Consider the following 23,251-nt stretch of genomic DNA (forward strand, 5'->3'; position numbering starts at 1 on the left):
TAACCTTGGCTGAGAAAATGCACTGCAAACTCTATTGGAATCAATAGTCTCCTGTGTTTCACATACAGATGTGCAGTTTATCAAAGTAGTCTCTTAAAGGGATAGTTCACCCAAAAATTCCGTCATCATTTGATGCTGAACACAAAAGAAAATATTTTAAAGAATGTCGTTGGTAACCAAACAGCCATTGACTTACAAAATATGGAAAAAAATACAATGGAAGTCAATGGCTACCGTCAACTGTTTGGTTACCAACATTCTTCAAAATATCTTCTTTTGTGTTCAACAGCTGAAAGACATTCATACAGGTTTGGATCAACCTGAGGGTGAGCAAATGACAGAATTGTAATTTTTAGGTGAACTTTCCCTTTAAGAGACAGTAAAGGCAGCTCACTAAACTTTGGAGCAAAGCTAAAGTGTGTCCTGTACAGATCAGGTAAAGTTTTATGCATCTTTTTAGTCTTCATAAAGCTGCATATTGAAGCTGAGAGCTGATCTGGGGTCAGAGGTCAAAACTGCAGTGCTTTATTACCACTGATCTGACAACAGCGCATAAGGCAATGATCCTTACATTCAATAATGTCATTTAGCTAAGCGAATAGGAAGCACTGTCATAAATGAAAAGAGGCTCTCTTTGCACGGCTTTGCTTGTTATAAAGTCAGCACCATCCTGTGTACTTTCTTATTGCACATTCCTGGTCTTTTCACGAATCGTCAGTGCATATTATTCTAAACGAACAAATGTTTAGCTCCATAATCCTTTATCAAATTGTCATTCATCTCTGAAAGCTCTTTCTTTTCCAGCTGATGCCATCATTCAAGTCTCATCTAACATGCTTTTTCTTGTCAAATACCCTGTTTCTTTCATAGATATGTCACGTTCTGCAATTAAAATGGGTTGTGAATTTGGACGGTCGTCATGTCAGTGTCCATCTTCCCGTGTCTTCTGCTCTTCATCCCATCATCACTGGATTCCCACCAGTTCAGTGATGGGCGGCGTGAACACCATCAGCTCCTGATATTTGTGGAAGAACAGACTCAGACGGGAGATGTAAGCGTCCTCCTGATACGGCAGCTTCTTCTCCTTCAGATACTGAGACACGAGCGGCTTCACCTGACACAATAAACACATGCACATTCACTATTATGCATATTTATTTGGCATCTTGTCTTTATTGATTAGTTTATCCTTTTTAATCTAGTTTGAATTACGTTGCTTCATTAGTTTAGTCATTTTTGTGAATGTATTGTTACTGTGTTTATGCTGCATTTTAATTTAAATACTTTTTTTTATTAACATTTGCCATATTATCCTTATCTATTACTATCACTTTTTAAAATTAATCTTGGCTAATGTTAGTTCATTACTTTATTCCTTTTTGTGAATTGTATTGTTACTTTGAATTACTGTTAATTTATTTAATAATTGAATTTAATTTAATAAATTACTTTAATTTAATTAATTTAATTTTAACTTAATTTAATTAATTACTTTTTGCAAATTAGATTGTTACTTTATTTGTTTATGTTACAATTTAATCTAATAAAATTTGTATATTGAATTGAATTATTTATTTGTATATATTTAGTTGGCGTATCATCCTTACCCATGAATATTTTCTATTTAATTAATCTTGTTTGACTGATACTTGTTAATTAAATTATTACTTTTTGTGAATTTTATTAATACTTTATTTGTTAAGGCTGCATTTTAATTTATTTAAATATTAAGGTAAATTTTTAATATCCTGTTTATCATATTAATCAGTTTTTACTTTTTTAAAGTTATTTTATTTGTGAATTTAATTTACTGTCTTAAAGAACGTAATGTTTATTTGCTATAAATGATAATATAAATAATACATATATAATGAATAAACATGAATAATTTCAAATTATGATAATGATATATACTATTATAAATTCAATTATTTAAATTAAATTACACTTATAAATTCAATTAATTATATATTATAATTTATTATAAATTCAACGATTCCATTAAAATGCAGCATAAACATTTAGAAAAATATAAAAATTATAAATTAATTGAATAATTAAAATGATTTCATGTAATGATTTAATTTAAATGCTAGTTTAAATGATTACATTATTTAATAATGACATTTTTGGAGGGATCTGCAGTTTGTTCCATGTGCATGAGTTATGGTTTGAGCGCACACCTTCAGGCACATGTTGTCAGACAGGAATGGGAAGAGGTGATGCTCCACGTGGCAGTTGATGAGGGAATGGCCGAAGGTCCAGTCCAGCAGCGAGTTTCGGGGAAGGTTCAGGACTCCGTGTGTCATCTGGTAGATGCGTTTGGGCCGGTGAGTGGCAGAAAACATTGGCAGGCCGATGTGCTGCGAAAGCAGAGACACAGAAACCAACTCAAAAAAAGAATAAAATATAAGAATAAAATGCTGAAACAGAGAAGAACGCGGAGCCTTTAAGCGATTCAACTTTTAGCTCAGTGTGTGCTTAATCTTTATGTGGGATGAAATGTGTTCAGCGGCCCGAGAGACGCCACTGACGCCACAGGGGACCTGAACTGGACAAAACATACAAATGCACACACATGCATTTATCTCACACACACATACTGTAACACACCGCACAGCATTCACTCCTAAACAAAGATCTCACACATGGCTGTGGGTCTCAGCACAAATACCTCAGAGGATCAGCACAATACAAAAGTACATTCTATTCTCCCTTTGCTCTGCCTGGGAAAATCATGCGTGAATTGTTCTCCGCCATTTGACTTTTTTCTGCAGTTGAACCCTGTGAACCTTGTGAGCAGGAGAGGAGAACAAAGCCGTATTGAGTGGGTCTCGCGGGAAAGGATGGAGAGACACACAAAGACAGGGATGGATTGATGCAGACTTCAGCTGAATAGCTTGGAAAGTTCCCACTCAGAATGATTACTCTTATGAGCCCGAGAGAGACGACAGAATAATGAAGTCCTGACTGAAGTGTTACTGTACAGCTTGTACAGTTTGTTGTTAGTGCGTCGTGTGCTATCTGGATAAAGCTCAAGACCAGAATAATACTAGTTGCAAGCGATCCATTAACTATCACCACTGTATCTTTGATTATAGCTGAAGTGTGTAATTTCTGTACATCACTAGTATGCAAAAACAACTATTTCTATATTTTCTGAAGATAAGTAGTGTGCATTTATATTTCATGAGCATGCAAATACAACTAGAGCATACAAAACATCTGTTTTTTTTAAGATAAATGGTATAAATATAATATAATATTTTTTCTGAGCATGCAAAAACTGCTATATTTTATATTTTCTGAAGAAAAGAAGTGTAAATGATGTAATTCATAGTCACTAAACATGCAAAATAACTATATATTTTTTATATTTTCTACAAATAAGTGGTATAAATCATTTCATTGATATTTTCTGAACATGCAAAAACTTTTTTTTTTAAATATATTTTCTGAAGATAGGTAGTATAAATAATTAAATTTATATTTTCTGAGCATGTACTGTAAAACAAATATAGCATGCAAAAAACACTATATTTTATATTTTCTGAAGAAAAGTGGTGTAAATAATTAAATTTATATTTTTGAGCATGCAAAAACAAATATATTTTCATATTTGCTATATTTTACAACAATATATTTTCTAAAGAGAAGTGATATAAATAACTGAATTGATATATTTACTGAGCATGTCAAAACAACTATAGCATGCAAAAAAACTATAATTTTTATATTTTCTGAAAATAATTGGTGTAAATAATTGATGCTCTGGTTGTATCTCAAACAACTGTAGAAAGCATGCAAATCAAAAATATTGGTGCACCACCAAAAAATATATATCATAGTCATATATCAAAATGCAGCTTGCTGTCTTTTTGCATTTGATCTCACCTGAAATATGTTGACGTGTATGTACGGCAGGGAGAACATGGCTCTGCACAGAAGCATGACCAGCAGAGCGGAGCTGCACGACAGACCCGACACACTCCTGAGCAGATAATACTGAGAAAAAAAGCCCAGACACACACACGGGACGGTGCGCAGGATCTGGAGCGGAGACTGACCCTTCAGCTGACCTGAAACACATGACAGAATATGCTGGAGGTTTCTCATCAGCGCATGCACTCACCCACAGAAGAGGTCATGTCAAATGTAAAGACACTTTACCGAGTTAAATGAACTCGGTTGATGTGGCGTGCTAAGCAAAAAGTAATTTATATCCTTAGTGAAAGTGTGTTCAACAACAAAATCACTGTTACTCAGAACATTTCTGATGTTTAAATGAAAAGTTCACCACAAAATGATCACATATGGTTTATCTCTTGTTGCTTTATCACATATTAACTGGTTAGGATGCACTGAGAAGCTATGTGTGTAAGGGCTGAAAGGCCTCACCGACGGCGACGATGGGCGTGATGATGGGGACGGCCAGCGGCGCGATGAACAGATAGACGGATCGAGGTAGGAAGGGGATTTTCCAGGTGCTGGAGTCTCCCAGACCGATCACATTAGTGTGTGCGTGATGCATCTTCACGTGAGCCTGAACGCCAGCCCGCGCTGAGAACGAGCCGCACACCTGAGAGACCACAGAGATTCACGTGATGCATGCAGGGGTACAGAAGAGACCACATCTCATCAAAATCTGTTCTCATTTAAGAGTTTGTGCAGCATTTATGTACACATTTAATAAATAAGTGTCATTGATCATGTAACTCTTTGTACAGATGTGCTTGCTTTCACTGAAGCTCAAGATGCTTTTTGGAACATCTCAAATCATGCGAGATTTTAATTTAATGTGATGATTTAATAATTTAATTTAAATATTAAATTAAAACAATAATTTGCATTAAATATTTAAATTGTAATATTATCATTAAATTTAATTGTTACATTATTTTAAAGTTTTTGTTTATATGTATGTGTACTGTGTATATTTATTATGTATATATAAATACACACACATGCATGTATATATTCAGAAAAATATGTTATTTTATATATTAAATATATTTATTCATAATATAAATTATATGAATATAAATATAGACCTGTAAATATTTTTATAAAAAAACTTTTATTTTGGATGCGATTAATCGCGATTAATCGTTTGACAGCACTAATATATATATATATATACAGTGGGTACGGAAAGTATTCAGACCCCCTTAAATTTTTCACTCTTTGTTATATTGCAGCCATTTGCTAAAATCATTTAAGTTCATTTTTTTCCTCATTAATGTACACACAGCACCCCATATTGACAGAAAAACACAGAATTGTTGACATTTTTGCAGATTTATTAAAAAAGAAAAACTGAAATATCACATGGTCCTAAGTATTCAGACCCTTTGCTGTGACACTCATATATTTAACGCAGGTGCTGTCCATTTCTTCTGATCATCCTGGAGATGGTTCTACACCTTCATTTGAGTCAAGCTGTGTTTGATTATACTGATTGGACTTGATTAGGAAAGCCACACACCTGTCTATATAAGACCTTACAGCTCACAGTGCATGTCAGAGCAAATGAGAATCATGAGGTCAAAGGAACTGCCTGAAGAGCTCAGAGACAGAATTGTGGCAAGGCACAGGTCTGGCCAAGGTTACAAAAAAATTTCTGCTGCACTTAAGGTTCCCAAGAGCACAGTGGCCTCCATTCCTTAAATGGAAGACGTTTGGGATGACCAGAACCCTTCCTAGAGCTGGCCGTCTGGCCAAACTGAGCTATCGGGGGAGAAGAGCCTTGGTGAGAGATGTAAAGAAGAACCCAAAGATCACTGTGGCTGAGCTCCAGAGATGCAGTTGGGAGATGGGAGAAAGTTGTAGAAAGTCAACCATCACTGCAGCCCTCCACCAGTCGGGGCTTTATGGCAGAGTGGCCCGGCGGAAGTCTCTCCTCAGTGCAAGACACATGAAAGCCCGCATGGAGTTTGCTAAAAAAACACCTGCAGGATGGTGAGAAATAAGATTCTCTGGTCTGATGAGACCAAGATGGAACTTTTTGGCCTTAATTCTAAGCGGTAGGTGTGGAGAAAACCAGGCATTGCTCATCACCTGTCCAATACAGTCCCAGCAGTGAAGCATGGTGGTGGCAGCATCATGCTGTGGGGGTGTTTTTCAGCTGCAGGGACAGGACGACTGGTTGCAATTGAGGGAAAGATGAATGCGGCCAAGTACAGGGATATCCTGGATGAAAACCTTCTCCAGAGTGCTCAGGACCTCAGACTGGGCCGAAGGTTTATCTTCCAACAAGACAATGACCCTAAGCACACCGCTAAAATAACGAAGGAGTGGCTTCACATCAACTCTGTGACTGTTCTTGAATGGCCCAGCCAGTTCCCTGACTTAAACCCAATTGAGCATCTCTGGAGAGACCTAAAAATGGCTGTCCACCAACGTTTACCATCCAACCTGACAGAACTGGAGAGGATCTGCAAGGAGGAATGGCAGAGGATCCCCAAATCCAGGTGTGAAAAACTTGTTGCATCTTTCCCAAAAAGACTCATGGCTGTATTAGATCAAAAGGGTGCTTCTACTAAATACTGAGCAAAGGGTCTGAATACTTAGGACCATGTGATATTTCAGTTTTTCTTTTTTAATAAATCTGCAAAAATGTCAACAATTCTGTGTTTTTCTGTCAATATGGGGTGCTGTGTGTACATTAATGAGGAAAAAAAATTAACTTAAATGATTTTAGCAAATGGCTGCAATATAACAAAGAGTGAAAAATTTAAGGGGGTCTGAATACTTTCCGTACCCACTGTATTTATATATATGTTTGGCATATTATCTTTATACATTAGTTTATAATATTTTAATAATCTTGTTTGATAAAAGTTACTTCAATTTTTTCCTTTTTTGAATTGCAGTTATTTTATTATTAAATATTATTATTAAGTGGCATTTTAATTTATTTAATAATTTAAGCTGCAATTTAATAATTTAATTTAATTAAAATAATAAATTAAACATTTTAAATACTTTAATTTGCTATTTTAATTAAATAATTAGTAAACATTAAAACATTTAAATTATGTAAATATTTAATATTGTAAATAATTTAATGAAAAAGTAAATAATTGAATAATTGAATTAAAATTTTTAACTAAATATAGGTCAGATGTTCTTGGTTCCATTGAAGCTCAAGATGCTTTTTGGAACAATCTGTAGCTCCAGTGCTCCTGTCATTAAAGCAAAAGAGAAACTGAACAAATACTAAGAACATTTGATTCTGAAATCTGATTTCATTCATACTGTTGTGCTAACATAAATTGCAATGAAAATTGCATATAAAACTATAAAGTCGAATAATTTTGGGGCCCACTGTATGAGTACAGACTGTTGCCATGGAATATGATCAATATTATAATATACGTTATATATAATCAACATTATATATAACTATTTTACATTCTTGAGAGGATGGAAACTGTAAATTAATCTAAACCCTCTTAATCTATAAAGTTAATTCATGAAGACTCAATCAGCTAAATTCTTTCCATACTTTTGCATTTTCGTGTTGCAGAGAATTGGCTGCATGCACTCTAAAAAATGCTGGGTTAAAAAAAGACAAACCCAGCTATTGGGTTGTTTTGACCAAGCGGTTGTCAAAACAACCCAACAGCTGGGTCAAAACAACCCAACCGCTGGGTCAAAACAGCCCAATAGCTGGGTCAAAACAACCCAACAGCTGGGTCAAAACAACCCAACCGCTGGGTCAAAACAACCCAATAGCTGGGTCAAAACAACCCAACAGCTGGGTCAAAACAACCCAATAGCTTGACCCAATAGCTGGGTCAAAACAACCCAAACGCTGGGTCAAAACAACCCAATAGCTGGGTTTGTCCCTTTTTAACCCATTTTTTAGAGTGTGTGAAACACTTCACTTATACACTGATGACCCAAAACACATGGAATTAAGGTGAAAATGGAAAACCATGGTGCTCTTGGTGCTTTTTCATATAATTTTACTACTTTGATAGATTTCCCTATATGTTTAATAATTTCACATCGACACACTCTAAAAAATGCTGGGCTGTTTCAACCCAATTTTGGGTCAAATATGGACTAACCCAGCTGTTGGGTTAAATTTTTAAATTACATTTTTAACCCAAAAGTTGGGTTAGTCCATATTTGACCCAAAATTGGGTTGAAACAACCCAGCATTTTTTAGAGTGCAGCAAATCTCACTTCGATGAAGAAGACGGCCCAGAAGTCGGCCCAGACCGGAGACTCGCTGAGCGCGCCGTGACTGGCCAGGTGTGTCCCTTTAACGGTGATGACAGCGTGAGACACGCCCATTATCAGAACACCTGACAGGAAATACAGCGGCTGAGACGAACCCAACAACAGGAACCCTGCAGACACAAGAACAACATCACTGTAGCGGCGCGGAGCTCGACTCACGACAAACATATGAGCACAAACAGGTCGATGACATTTATGCTCCGTAATCAAAGCTTTGACACAAAATGCTTGCATTATGTAACTTTTAACAGGTTTAGAAATGAGTTATTGAGAAAACACTAAAGTAGAAACCATTTTCACTCTGAAGTTTCTAGTAAATTTCTCAATGAGTTACAAGTAAATAACAAGTAACAGAATTTTGAAGTAGAAAGACTGAATTTTTTTCTGATAAAACATGCTCTAATAATCTTTTAGATTAAGGGTGCATTTACATAACGATTGTAATAAAAATGGAAAAGTTCTGTGTAGACAACAACGTTGTCAAAACAAACACAACTAAAAGCGCTGTAATAAGCATGCCAGGCCAGTAGATGGCGATGCCACTTTGTAAAGAAACATTATGCGAACACGTAATATGCATCCCTAAGCCCCATGATGCTTTGCACAAATTATGGGAGTAACTTCCCTTTATACTGTAAACAGTCAGCAAAAGGTTTGCTCTATATGAGCGCAATTGTATAGCTCTATATGTTTTGCATTTTCAAAAACACAAGTACAATGAGGTGACATTATTTTACTCACCCTTTAACCATCGATCATTAAAAGGAAATTCTAAAGTGTAAAAGCATTAACAAATTACTTTCAACATACCATAAATAACTCCTGAAGAGCCTCCTTCTATCTGCAGCAATATTACGTACATGTTAAATATCATTATAGTAATATATGTCTATATTTGAAAAAGAATGAAAATTTACAGCCCATTCAGTCAAAATAAGGATTATTTGTAGCGCAATCATGATTTGAAGTGATTTGTTGCAGTCTTTTTGAGCAGAACTTCCCCAAACCGGAAGTGCCTCGCCTAATTTAAAATGCAGTCGGCTTATTAGGAATAAGGCGGATACACTGAACATGTAATATGCACACGTATGACGTCATCGTTTCTGGCAGTGAATAAACGTAAATAATTTTGAATTCATGTTTCATTTGGTATCTTTTTTAATTAAATGATGTGTTATGATGGGTATGTTTGAAGAAATATCTGCTTTTAATTATTTAATCAGGCAATGGTTATATTTATTTGAATGTTTCTGGGTATTATTTATTATTATGTATTATTTAAAAAAAAAGTATCATGTAGATCATGCTTCTTCTTTTTTTTTTTTTTTACTTTTTTTTTTAATTTACATTAAATTATGCCATGTCCTGGCTCGTATATAATAGAGTATTAAAAGATCTAATTTAGCAGTGGGGGAAGTCGTGGCCTAATGGTTAGAGAATCAGACTTGTAACCCAAAGGTTGTGGGTTCGAGTCTCGTATCGGCAGGGATTGTATTGACCTTCAATACCCCTTGAGCAACTCCCTGGGTGCTGCAGCATAAATGGCTGCCCACTGCTCCGGGTGTGTGTTCACTGCTGTGTGTGTGCACTTTGGATGGGTTAAACACAGAGCATTAATTCCAAGTACGGGTCACATCGCAGTTGGTTGACTGCTGCAGGAAACTGGATCTGCCCAATGAGAGCGAAGCACCCAGATCGAACTGGTCAGCATGACAACCACCACCACAGGAGTGCCTCGGTGATCTGGATACTAAAGGGATAGTTTACCCAAAAGGGAAAATCCTGTCATTGTTTACTCACTCGTTCCAAACCTGTACGAGTTTCTTTCTTCTGCTGAACGGTGAAGAATGTTGGCAAGCAAACAGTTTCTGCCCCCCCTTTTTCCTTATTATGAAACTCAACGGGGACCAGCAACGGTTTGGTCTTCATTCTTTTGTGTTCAGCAGAAGAAAGAAATCCTTACAGGTTTGGAACAAGTGAGTAAATGTCTGAACTATCCCTTTAACTGTCGCCAATGTCTGAAAGCTTAAAAGCTTCTGTATAAAGAAGCCAAGTTGTTTGAATTAAAAGTCAAAGAACGTTTGGTACGAACCTGAAGTTTTGGTTTCTTGGAAGTTTAACCCAATAACCGGCGGGCACACAGTCACACCCCTTCATGACTAAACCAGTCAACAATTTGTTTTGAATGCACATTATCCAATATACTCCCTATTAATGACAGTACACACCCTCATACAACTCATACAGGCCGTTGTAAACACAATGACATGTTGAAATGAAAACAATCACAGCATAAAAACACACTTTGAATGTTCCCTAGACTCTGAGCAACTTCAATCAAAATGCATACTTAAAATACTGTACTTCACATTTCTTTGTAATTATTTGTACATTTCTACAAATTATGAGTGAAAACTGTTTCAAAGTAAAAAAAATTCAGATGAATCTCAAACAAAAAAAGAAATTATATTTTGCATAAAGAAAACAAAGCCTATTTGCCTTGCAATACATGCATGCATGATATATGCATTATTATGACATTTCCATTCAGTAAAATTCTCACTATTCTAATATATTTTACTTTTGAATGTTTTTGTAATTCCCCTAATTATTATCATTAAATAAGTTAAGATATATAATTACTATGTCTATAGGCTACTATTTTTAAATAATACATAATTGCTCCCACATCACAACAATGGGTTTAAAATTTTTTTTTTTTTTGCATTACAGTAATGAGAATTTAAAGTGGAAATGTAGCTATTTTGATTTCTTTTGTTTGTTTGGAGATTCTCCCAAAGAGCCTGCGTGTCTTTTGTGTCTATAATGAAAAGTAGTGAAAGTGTGTGTGTGTGTACCTGCCGGTAAACTGATGAAGGCTGCGGTGAGGATGCTGCAGTCTAGTCCTCTCCTCTCCCACCAGCTGCTCTCTCTCACACTCTTCTGCACCAGGCGCGTCAGCTCCATCATCAGCGTCTCCCGCTCCGCGGTGTCTCTCCTCTCCTCTGGATTGCTCTGCATGCTAGCGCTGGAGCTCAGAGACGCATGGCTCGCGCACACACTCTCCGTCCCGTCCGCGAAACTAAAGTGAGAGACTTTAGTGCTGACTGCGCTAGAAACGGATCTCTCTCTCTCACAGTATCTTTCTCGTTCCACAGCAGGAGTGTCCTCAATGCTGCAAGAGTCCTGCGTCATCTCCTATCACAGGAACAGCGCACACACACGCGCGCGCGCTTTATGGGGATTCTCCATACCCGAAAATTGTATTTACTGTACAAACCGTATATTCTATCGCCCTACACCTAAACCTACCCATCACAGGAAAATTTCAGCATTTTTAGATTTTTAAAAAACTTAATTTTGTATGATTTATAAGCTTGTTTCCTCATGGGGACCAGAAAATGTCACCACAAGGACAAATAATTCAGATATTGCCATCTTTTTAGGGGCATTTTGTGCACATACCATATAGGGTTTACCAGGACCGCACACACACAGCTACAGAATGCATTTCAAAACCACTAAAATGTAAAACCATTTTACATTAACAACCAATTTTTGTGAAATGGCTTTCACAAAAATTCATTTTTGCATTCAACTGAACAATTTTTCACAAAAAATACATAAATTTAACACATTTCTGTATAAGACAAAAATAATTAAATAACATAATAGTTGTACAATTTACACAAGAATTCTGAAATTTCTATGTAGACAAATAAAAAAAAAAAACGGTCAAATCACAAAATCAACAATTTATGCAAGAATAGTTTTACAGATGATTTATACAGACATTTGTTTAGTTTGGTTTAATGAAAACTCTATTTGACAGTTTCTTTTACTTGCACAGAAATTCTGCGTAAAAATCATAGTTGCAAAATTCATAAAACCATTTTACAAAAATCTAAAAACAGTCCTATTATTTATATAAATTATGCAAGGGTTTAACATACATTTTGCACATGAATTCTGCTATTTTTATGTGAAACAAACCAACAAAAAAAACTATCAAAACACAAAATCATGCAACAAATTATGTAGAAGTTATTTACACAAAAATCTGTAAGTTCTCATCTTTCTTGTTCCTACAATGATGCCTTTGGTACACATGCAGGTCCCATGTGGCGTCTTGTATCACAAGAACAACACAGTAAACTCTCTCTCTCTCTCTCTCTCTCTCTCTCTCTCTCTCTCTCTCTCTCTCTCTCTCTCTCTCTCTCTCTCTCTCTCTCTCTCTCTCTCTCTCTCTCTCTCACACACACACACACACACACACACACACAGTTATAGAATATATTTACTCTCTCTCTCTCTAATCTACTGACTCGCCCATGTATTCATTCTGTCTCTTTTAATCTACTTGGCAGAAGACAAAAGAAAAGGTGCAGCAAAAATAAAAAAAGGCAGAAAGGACATTAGCGATTCTATTCAGTACACAGAATGTAGACTATTTAAAATAAAAAGAAACATCAAATACAGGTTAGTAAAAATGACTAGTTTATTAAATCAACATTTTAAAAACAATCCACAATTTGTCACTGAAAACATTGGCATTGCCTGAAAATGAGTCTTGGGTCATATTTGACCCCCAAATCAAAAGTAAACATTTGTAAAAATCTAAGAGTTTTTTTTCCTTTTGATTTTAGGGTGAAATATGACCTGACATAGTCAGGGACATGTAAAATGTAAAGACAATATTTCGAGTTTCATGCAAGACTACAAAAAAGGAGAGGAACGAGCACAGAATGGAAAACAAAACACTGTGCTTCATGAAACATAATACAAAACAAAAGTAACATAAGCAGAACAAATTTCTTATGAATAATTAAGAGTGGATTTATGAATGATTTACACAGAAATGTTTGTATTTAAAATATTTTTCTACAATTTACATAAGAAAAAATGTAGCTTCTACATTGAAAATGTCATACATTCCTGTTTGACAATGACTTGCGCAAGAATGGTTTTACAAAACATTTACATAGAAATTTGTGAACGAATGAGAACCAATCTGAGCTAAGAGCCAGTAAAAGACACAGAAGCAAATAAACTTGTATCCAGACAGGTACTGAACACACATACTGTCATGTACACTGTACATGTAAGAAGGGCTAGCCGTGTGTAGCTGAATTGTGTGGAGATGGCGTGTGAAGGATAGACAGATAAAGTAACAAGAGTTATCAGCTTTCAGCATGTCAGCCTCTAAAACCTGCCGCACACACCCATAAATGAGCGGACAGCAGAGGAACACGGCTCCAGAACAAACATCTCACCTACTGAGCGAGAAGCTTTGACTGCAGTCGATCAATAACACACACAGAACCGTACATCAATAAAACTGTACAAACATCAGGTGGCCAATGAAGGTATTTCACACACCCAAACTCCAACCACCTCTCAGCTGGAGTCAGCTAATGCAGCATACAATCATTATAATCATCAGAATTCCAAAGATGAAAACTCTAAATAATGTACTTAACTTTTTATACAACTGAAAAGTCTTCTGGCCGGACATTGAAGCTGTCCAAAGCTTCATATGTACAACTAAACACAAAAAAATGAGACAATGCTTGCACATACAGTAACATACAGACCTGAATGTATGATCTTACAGACTTTTTGATCTAAATGATTCTACTTAAAATGCTTGAAATTACAGTCATATAAATTGTGGATTTATTTACCATGTTAATTCTCCACCATGGTACATACAATTTATAAAAAAGTAAATTAGAGTAATCTGGGACACTAAAGCACTGATACATAGATTTTTGCTCCACTAGTAAATATATGTCAATATCAAGCTGCGTCATCATGTAATAACAAAGGCTTTGTTTCTTGGTCTGAATTGTTAGAGTTGAAAATCATTGCAAAGTTGAAAATGCTAATTATTACTGCAAATGACTCTATTTTAGTCCTAAAATACTGCATCAATATGCAAGGCATTAATTCACAGAGTGTATCCGGAACCACAATATCTTTGAAGAACCTCAATATGGTAAATAGCAGGTCAGATTAATAATTTGTGTACATTTTACCTCCAAACTGCATGTGCATTCATAACAGCAACCTTCAGCATATAGACTTCATTTTCAAGTAGAACTTCTTTGTGAGCAGACAGTTTTGCTGACTAGAGAGTAAGGTGTACAATAGAAGAGCTGTAGTTTTCCTCCCATCCACAAGGTGGCAGGCGTATCACTCACTCAAGCACATCCACACACAATGGCTCTGCTCCAGATGCAGGCATAGGAAGCATTAAAAAAAAATGTGAATTGCACTGTAAATCCTGTTTTTCTTCCACAATGTTTGAAAATCATTGCAAAGTTGAAAATGCTAATTATTACTGCAAATGACTCTATTTTAGTCCTAAAATACTGCATCAATATGCAAGGCAATAATTCACAGAGTGTATCCGGAACCACAATATCTTTGAAGAACCTCAATATGGTAAATAGCAGGTCAGATTAATAATTTGTGTACATTTTACCTCCAAACTGCATGTGCATTCATAACAGCAACCTTCAGCATATAGACTTCATTTTCAAGTAGAACTTCTTTGTGAGCAGACAGTTTTGCTGACTAGAGAGTAAGGTGTACAATAGAAGAGCTGTAGTTTTCCTCCCATCCACAAGGTGGCAGGCGTATCACTCACTCAAGCACATCCACACACAATGGCTCTGCTCCAGATGCAGGCATAGGAAGCATTAAAAAAAAATGTGAATTGCACTGTAAATCCTGTTTTTCTTCCACAATGTCATGCATTTCAAAGCAATCCAGGATATTTAATTAGGAAAAACAAGTAGGATGGGACTTGATTTTGTCAATCTGGTATTGATCAGGCAGGGTTAAAAATGAGTTGCATTCCAGAGTGGAATCAAAATTAATGAGTGTTTAATGAAGCTATTTGGCTATGATTAACATTATTCAATCGCCTGCAGCAGAAAAGCAAAGTCACTCCACAGGAAAAGCAAGCTACTGTATGGTAGATCAGGGAACACATTTTCACTGTAAACTAAGTGTTTTCCCTCAATAAATTCCTAATTTGCTGCTTATTATTCATAGTAAGGTAGTTGTAGTAGTTATGTTTAGGTATTGGGTAGGGTTAAGGGATTTAGAATATGGGCATGCATCAGTATGTGCTTTATAAGTACTAATAAATAGCCAATATGCATGCTAATAAACAACTATTTATTAGTGAATCGTGTTCCCTAATCTAAAGTGTTACCATATTTTGCTTAAAAAACACAAAGCCAAAACACAAATTTTTCTCTGTGGAATAACAAACACAAAACTTTCCTATAAAATGTAGCTGAAATTTTGGTAATGTGAATGTACCTTAAGACTGGGGATGAACATTTAGCAAACCAGGTCAACTGAGGCTTTGTAGACGTGGCTAAGTGGCTTTAAACAGTAGGCGGCATAATGATCTTGTAGCAAATACATTGTTTTGGCAAAATCTTCACAGAGAAGGCAATATTAAAATGCAACAAGGTCAAAGTAAACAAATACATCCAAGATGGTAGTCAAGATGAGAGAAATTCCGGAAGTCTTGTCTAATACATGGGAGAAATGCATGGGAGACTTGTTCATGTCAAATCTCCCATGCACTTTGCATGAGAAGCGCTGTTTTTGTGGCATGTTGAGTTGCTGCCTATGTAGACACTTACGAGGATACAGTTCAACTAGGATGCTACTTTAAAAACAACTGTTTATGCAGGCAACAAGAAAGTACACTAGATTTTGGAACAGAGTCAATAACAGACATACACACTCTACAGCACAGTGTCCTGCATGCCATCAGCTTCGTCCAGAACATTGTTGCGTCTGCTGCATGCATCAAGTAGTTTTTTACGAGGTCCGAGTGGAATGTGGATGCTAATGAGGTCCTGCTCAGAGCACAACAGCAATACATCCAGGTCCATCTGCTCTCGATGGAAGATGGAGAGGAAGTCACTCAGTCCCTGAGATGCCAGGAACACTTCTAAAGGAGCCGAAGATGGCTGAAGCTCGTCATCCTCCTCCGCCAAGCCCAGGTCTCCTTCCTCCCATGGCAAATCCTACAGGATGCCACCACATAAGAACAATCATCATAATTATTATCATAAAGCCCCTCTTCTAGATGTCGATGCAGTGCCTTCTCATAAACGGATTAGTTCAACAGATTGATACTGACTGATTCAGATTACCTCTCAGAAGATTTTAACATGGTAATGGATATGACAATGTTAATGTATTTGGTCTTGGCGGAAAAGATATGCTACGCTGTTTGTATATCCTTTATGTGTTGCAAGTTAAACACTGGCAATAGTAAGAATCTAGTTCAGGGGTAACCAACCCTTCTCCTGGAGGGCCATCCTGGAGAGTGTATCCCCAACTCGAATCAAAAACACCTGAACGGGCTTATCAAGGTCTTCTGGATTACTTGAAAACAAGAGTCAGGCATGTTGGTGCAGGGTTAGAACTGAAGACCTTAAGAAGGTAGCCCTCCAGGAGCATCAACTTAGAACTAATCAGATGAAGCTAGCACTTAATAAGTGTTGCTGTAGGGATTAATAGGAACAAGTGGAATTTGTATGGTATCTGGTGATTCTTGTTTGTACCTGTACATTCTTCTCTTGGAGACTCAATGAGCTGGCAATGCTGACTTCATCAAGACTGGGTGATCGTAGTGGCAGTCTCCCCCGTAAGCGGACATTCGGGACCCGTCCCACTGGTTCACTCCCCGCCACACTGCCCTCATTCTGTCCTATTTGGAACAGCCCATCAGTCACAAAATTCCGACGGAATACCATAGTACCAAGTCCTGGGCGGTTGAACAAGGAGTCTCTACCCGAGTCTGTACTTATTTCCGAGTATGCAGCGTCATACAAACCTGGATCACTTAGTGACCTTGAAACAGTGTCTACCTCATCATCATCATCATCATCTGGCCTGATGTCTTGTTTACCAGAAAACATGTTGCGGATGTTGAGCCGAGGACTTGACTGCTGGCGTCGGTCGACATACGTTCCCTGCTTCAAGAACATGATGTCATTGCCCAGCTGAAGACCAGAGAGCGAGCGAATGCTCCGTCGCCCGTCTTCGGAAATCTTGAATGTTCCGTCGCCTTGCTTTTTCTTCTCAAGACGCCGCTGAATCTTGGTCCGGCCTCTTGTTGTGGACTGAAGCGTTGCCTGTAAAGAGAAGTTTATAATGGTCATATATTCTTTGTAATACTTCACACTGTATATAAACTTTGATTCACACACATTTAGGCACCCTATTTGAAGACTGACTACTCTTATTGAACTAGCATGCACTGAAGGTCCACAGAAGTCTTCATTTAGCAAATGCTTAATCTAAAGCAATATCCCAGGCTTTGCACAAGAGAATAATGTCGATAAATCATGTGGGGACTGAATCAGCAACTGCTACAATCTACTTCCAAGTGTTTAACAGAGTTCAAGTATATGGACACCCTCTTCTAAATTACAGGTTTGCATATTTTAGCTACACCTTTTACTAATGAGCATAAGGTCAAGTCATGCAATCACCTTAAGCAATAATGTTTACTAAGATAGGACACTTTTCCATTGCACCATGATGATGCCCATGTGCAAAAAGGTCAATAAAGAAAGCCACTTGCCTTGAACCCCAATGGACACCTTTGGGATAAATTGAAAATGCAGACTGTGAGCCAGGCATATACACTCTTATACAGGGTTTTCCAGTACTGGAGGGCCAATATCCTCCAACCTGCCCAAACACACTTGCCTAGAAGTTTCTAGTGATCCTGAAGAACTTGATTAGCTGGTTTCAAATGTGTTTGATTAAGACTGGAGGCCCTCCAGGAATAGGCTTTGAAACAAAGCTTTATAACTTGCTTGTCTTTATTGACCTAATGATTAAGTCCAAGAAGCAAAGGTTTTATGATGAGTTTAACCAGTTCTATGGCTTTTTTAGTACCCATGTGTTGTTCAGGCACAGTACCTGTGAGTATGTCATGGAGTCGAGGGTGTTGAACTGAGGGATCCTTCGACTCAGGGTGCTGCTGAAACTGCTGTAACTCATCGTATCCGACGTGTCCATTGCAGCACTCTCTCTCAAGAAACGCTTCTCCATGCGTTCGTGATGCCTGCGCTGAAGCTTTTCACAGTTCTTAATGCGTTTCTCTGCATTACGGAAGGCACGGTCCTTCAATTTGCTCACCAGTTTGGGGTTGATGGTAATCTGCTTGGCGGCGATAGTGTCCAGATATCGCACACAGTCCATGTGGCTCCTAGAGGCCGCCATGTCCAGTGGCGTGTGGTAGTCATTGTCCAAGCACCACACATTGGTGCCAAATGACACCAGAAAGGACAGACAGTTGAGATGGCCATTAGCTGCTGCCAGGTGAAGAGGAGTGTTTCCCCAAATATCACATTTATCTGGATCTCCTCTGTGGACCAACAAAACAACAGCAGATCGGTTACATCTAATTCTGTAGTTTACATAGTTACATAGTCAAAATTAGTGGTTGATGGATATGGATTTGTCAGTGACTGATACCAGTAATGATATTTAGAGAGCAGGGTGGCTGACGGACAATGTAAAATACAAATGAGATGTTTACAAAATATTTATGCAAAATGGTTATCTACCGATGCTGATGCTCTCAAAATGGCCAAAGATTGTCTGATTAATTGGCCAAGCCAATACACTAATCAATTCCTAGTGAAAATATAGGGTGTGTGAATACATGTGTATGTGCACATGTGCGTGTCGGTGCAATAGTGCATGCGTTCATGTTCTGTTGTGTGGCAAGGTGTTGATCTGAAAACGTAACATGATGCTTTGGAGCTCCACTTACCCACTGTAACACACATGTACACACACCCACACACACTATGCACACTGACTCACCTCTCCAAGTCATTAAAAACGGTGCACCATGTAATGCATTCATCATCTGCATTGAAAGAGACCTGCAGTTGTCAAGGCCGGTAAGGGGCACCGTGGAAAAACCGGGTCTGGGTCCAAATGCAGGTAAAACCTTCTTTATTCAAAACCAAAAGGCCAACAAGGCAAAACAAAAACAGGTCTAGGGACGACGAACACCATTACATACACAATACAGCCAGGCCGAGTGGTGAGTGAGAGGAGAAGATATAGTCAGTGACAACGGGGCACAGCTGAGGGTGAGTGTGATGAGTGAGTGACTGAACAGGTGTGTGGAGTTTGGGGAATTGGTGTAATGAGTGAACAGGTGTATGGGGTTTGGGGAATGGGAGTCCGGGAGATGGCGCCCTCTGGAGGAGAGAGGGAGAACACCAGACGCCAGACCCTGACAGCAGTATTCATTACTAACCATACTATACATACAATTCATTCTGTTTGTGCTTCATTCATTAGGCACAATGTTGATAATTTAGTACAAAACCCTGTTTATTGTAGGTTAGTATCACATGGAGAGCATGTTAACCAGTAATCATGGTGTCAAGATCAGGTATGCTTGCAATGGCCCATCAACAAGTTGAAGTGCAACAGACCTTAGTTAAGACAAATGCATTTAAAACATGCTGTATATATACTCTGCATATTTAATAAGCTGTCTGCCCTCACTAAGGTCCATAAGCCAGTATAACCACTCCGTGTTTTCTCTTTTAATCTCATATTTGCAAAAAATCTGAAAAGAGTTGCTGAGGTATAGCCTAAATGGCAAACACCCATTAGCAAAGACCATCAGAAACGATGTGAGGTTTTATGGGACCATGCAGGGTAACAAGATTAAAATACTACAGAAAGCAAAACATGAAATCCTGAGGTGTATAATGGTGCTGACATTCAAGTTAGCAAAATGCCAACAGCCAAGGAAACAAGCAGGCGGAAGAGGAATAGCTCTAATTCATTATGTTGACCTTTAACTGTGAACATTAACATCTTTCTCTCTGTCTGGCCATGTGTACAATTCTTCTCCATAAAAGTGCATGCGGCCCTGAACTGTCTTTAAAGACTCTGAGCTCTAAAACTTACTGCTCATTAGAAATGTAGCACAGGGTTTAGCATTTGTATTCTAGACATATTGGGGCCATTATGCTTAAATATGGGATGCAAAGTCTGTGTTGTCAATCCAATTATTGATTGTTCCTAGTAGTGGAAAAGCCAAATAATTTTGCTCTCAGCTACTAAAAAAAAAAAAAGTGTATTACTCAGCTCTTTTTTCAAAAAGAAAAGAAAAAACGTGCTAAGAATAATTTTCATTTTTGGATGGCATTACATACCTTTCCTCTACAACCACCTGACTCCATTAATTCATCTAATGCCAATTTTTCATAATCCATAATTCATAATCAACTCCTGATAGATAAAATCCAATTTTTCTTGCTGAATGTTTGTTTTACTCAGAAATAGGATGGAAAAAAGTAAAATGTGGTAAGTTAAACATGATTTCCCAAAGTAAAAATCAGTTCAATAGAATGATGTGAAAATATATGGAAAGGCAAAAACATTCTGTCAATTCCATGGGATCAATCATGACATCCACATAAATGCTCAGACTGTAAAAATCAAAGTGATCCTCTGTCCTATACACACAGAGTTATTATGACTCAAACCGCAGTCGTCTCTCTTTGTGAACGTGTTACAGTAACAGATGGTTCAGTCAGAGATCTGGAGGGACTGATGCAGAACACTAATTAGAGAACAGCGAGGATGTTCACAGAGCAGAACATTTAGCTTCTGTTATTAACCTGGTCATGAGAGAAGAGCCAGGTTATTTAGATCTAATTACCTAATGACTTGATAAACAATACAACACTACTGCTCTCTCCTAAAGCCAGTTCTAAAAAAGAATAGAAAGCTGTGCCATTATTCACTTTCCATCATGTTTCAAACCCACAAGATGATATTTTCAATGGAACACAAAAGGATATGTTTTTGAAGAATCTTGATGCAGCTTGTTCCATATGTAAAATCAAAACAACAGCATATGATTTTGGAACAACATGAGTGCGTGAAAAAAAAGACAATTTGGTTACATATTCCAGCTAGATTGAGCTGAATGATTCAGATATCCGTGACATAAGAGATTATTACAGCATGCTTTTATTTGCAACTCTTCTGCATGCAGAGTTCATAATTTGTAATTGAATATAGACCTAGTATTTTTAAGCAGTAATAACAGTAGTGACACTCAAAAAAAATTTGCATTGTTCTCCTGTGTGACCTTTATTTGAATTAGCCCAGGACAGTAAATATGCAAATAAAACCGTCCAGATATCCATCAGTAAGAGCGGCTGGGTGGAGGGCTAAATTATCTCAGTGCAGATGTGTTCTGATACAGGAGAACACAGAACTGCCATCCTGTTAATGAAACTGCATATGCCAAAACATAACCAGACCTGAGAGCGTTGTATATTATACTAATTATTTTAAAAATGTATGAACTCTTAGAATGACATGCTTCAAGTAGAACCAAATAGAAAAGGGTTTTTACAGACTGATGCAATAAAGAAGTACATATCAGTGTGCAACATATGTATCACAAATCTTCTCTGAAAAATACTGCAATGCTGAGGGTCTCAGAGACCCCAGGCATTAAAAATGAATGAATGAAAGAAATTTTCTCATGCTAAGATTTTCAGATGGTGCATTGTCAGCAAAATAAATACAATGTGTTTTTGGTGGAGTCAGCCTGACCCAACACAAGCTTTACAGATGTTACTATATTAGATATTTTTGAAAAGAACATGGCTAGAATCTCAATAACAACTGTCTACTGGAATTTGACGTAGTCAACAAATGTGTGACCCTGGAGCACAAAAGCAGTCATAAATAACACGGGTGTATTTGTAGCAATAGCCAACAATACATTGTATGGGTAAAAATTATAAATGTTTCTTTTATGCCAAAAATAATCATTAGGATATTAAGTAAAGATCATGTTCCAGGAAAATATTTTGTAAATTTCCTACTGTAGATATATCAAAACTTAATTATTGATGAGTAATATGCATTGCTAAGAACATCATTTGGACAACTTTAAAGATGATTTTCTCAATATTTAGATTTTTTTGCACCCTCAGATTCCAGATTTTCTAATAGTTGTATCTCAGCCAAATATTGTCCTATCCTAACAAACCATACATCAATGGAAAGCTGATTCGGGTTTCAGGTGATGTATAAATCTCAATAAAAAAAAAATGGACCCTTATGACTGGTTTTGTGGTCCAGGTTCCCATATTACCAAAAAAATCTCTATTATTATTTACATACACCATTTGGGGTCTGGAAATGTTAAACTAAAATAGTTTAGAAAATAAATGCATGAATAATTATTTAAAATATATATTGCTCATGAATAATTCACGCATCACTCACCCTCGTGCCACCAGCAGTCTGAGCGCATCCAGGTTGCCGTGGTGCGCGGCCCAGAGCGTCGGCGTCATCCCATCCTCATCCGGCGCGTTCAGATCTTTACGCGTCGCGTCTTTCAGCAGGTGCAGGTGACCGTCTCGAGCCGCCCGGTGGTATTTGTCGTCCATGGCGGCCGCGACTGACCCCTCTATCCCGGCTCACGGGCGCTCATTTGGCGTGCGCTCCTGGCGTCTCCACTCGAGGGACTGCAAGCATGCTCGCGCGGTTGCTATGGGAGGAGTCCTGGATTGACCACGCCCACTTCCAGTCAGCGCACACCTGACAGATGAGAACTCGGTGACACATTCAGGTAAAATCACTCTCTGTTACAAGTACATTCCCAGAATGATAAATATTGATGCAGGGTATGATGTAATGATTTGACGCGAATGGCAATTACATTTAGATAAAAACTAACAAAATGACTAAATGAACACTGTAAATAGGCTAGTTATACGTTGCAGTGTTGAAAATAGGTACTTCCAGTATTTATTCAATAATATATATATACATATATAAATATTATCTATTTTATATTTTCATCCAGCCTTTAAACTTCTATTATTCTTTGATGCGTAATGTATTCTCCTCCCTGTAGCTGAGAAACTGAATACACAACAAACATTAA

At 37.4% G+C, this 23,251-nt stretch overlaps 2 protein-coding genes across 3 annotated transcripts; both read right to left on the reverse strand.

Annotated features, from left to right (window-relative positions):
• Positions 1-330: 330 nt before the first annotated feature.
• On the reverse strand, positions 331-11,405 carry fads6 (fatty acid desaturase 6). Its single transcript, XM_016285528.1, has 6 exons — positions 11,109-11,405; positions 8,194-8,360; positions 4,399-4,579; positions 3,895-4,079; positions 2,184-2,363; positions 331-1,114 (listed from the first exon to the last, which is right to left on the reverse strand). The coding sequence occupies exons 1-6, from the start codon at positions 11,269-11,271 to the stop codon at positions 965-967; spliced, it is 1,026 nt and encodes a 341-aa protein (XP_016141014.1). The 5' UTR covers positions 11,272-11,405; the 3' UTR covers positions 331-964.
• A 4,057-nt stretch (positions 11,406-15,462) lies between these two features.
• LOC107595182 (Usher syndrome type-1G protein-like) lies at positions 15,463-22,892 on the reverse strand. 2 transcript variants are annotated; one of them, XM_016285529.1, is made up of 4 exons: positions 22,588-22,892; positions 18,220-18,667; positions 16,851-17,423; positions 15,463-16,307 (listed from the first exon to the last, which is right to left on the reverse strand). In XM_016285529.1, exons 1-4 carry the CDS (start codon positions 22,749-22,751, stop codon positions 16,023-16,025), a joined length of 1,470 nt encoding a protein of 489 aa, XP_016141015.1. In that variant the 5' UTR covers positions 22,752-22,892; the 3' UTR covers positions 15,463-16,022. The 2 variants fall into 2 exon arrangements, with proteins under 2 accessions (XP_016141015.1, XP_016141016.1); XM_016285530.1 differs by lacking the exon at positions 15,463-16,307 and adding an exon at positions 16,638-16,671.
• Positions 22,893-23,251: the final 359 nt, after the last annotated feature.

The sequence above is a fragment of the Sinocyclocheilus grahami genome, unplaced genomic scaffold (assembly GCF_001515645.1).
Source record: "Sinocyclocheilus grahami isolate Dianchi unplaced genomic scaffold, SAMN03320097.WGS_v1.1 scaffold198.1, whole genome shotgun sequence".
NCBI lineage: Eukaryota > Metazoa > Chordata > Actinopteri > Cypriniformes > Cyprinidae > Sinocyclocheilus > Sinocyclocheilus grahami.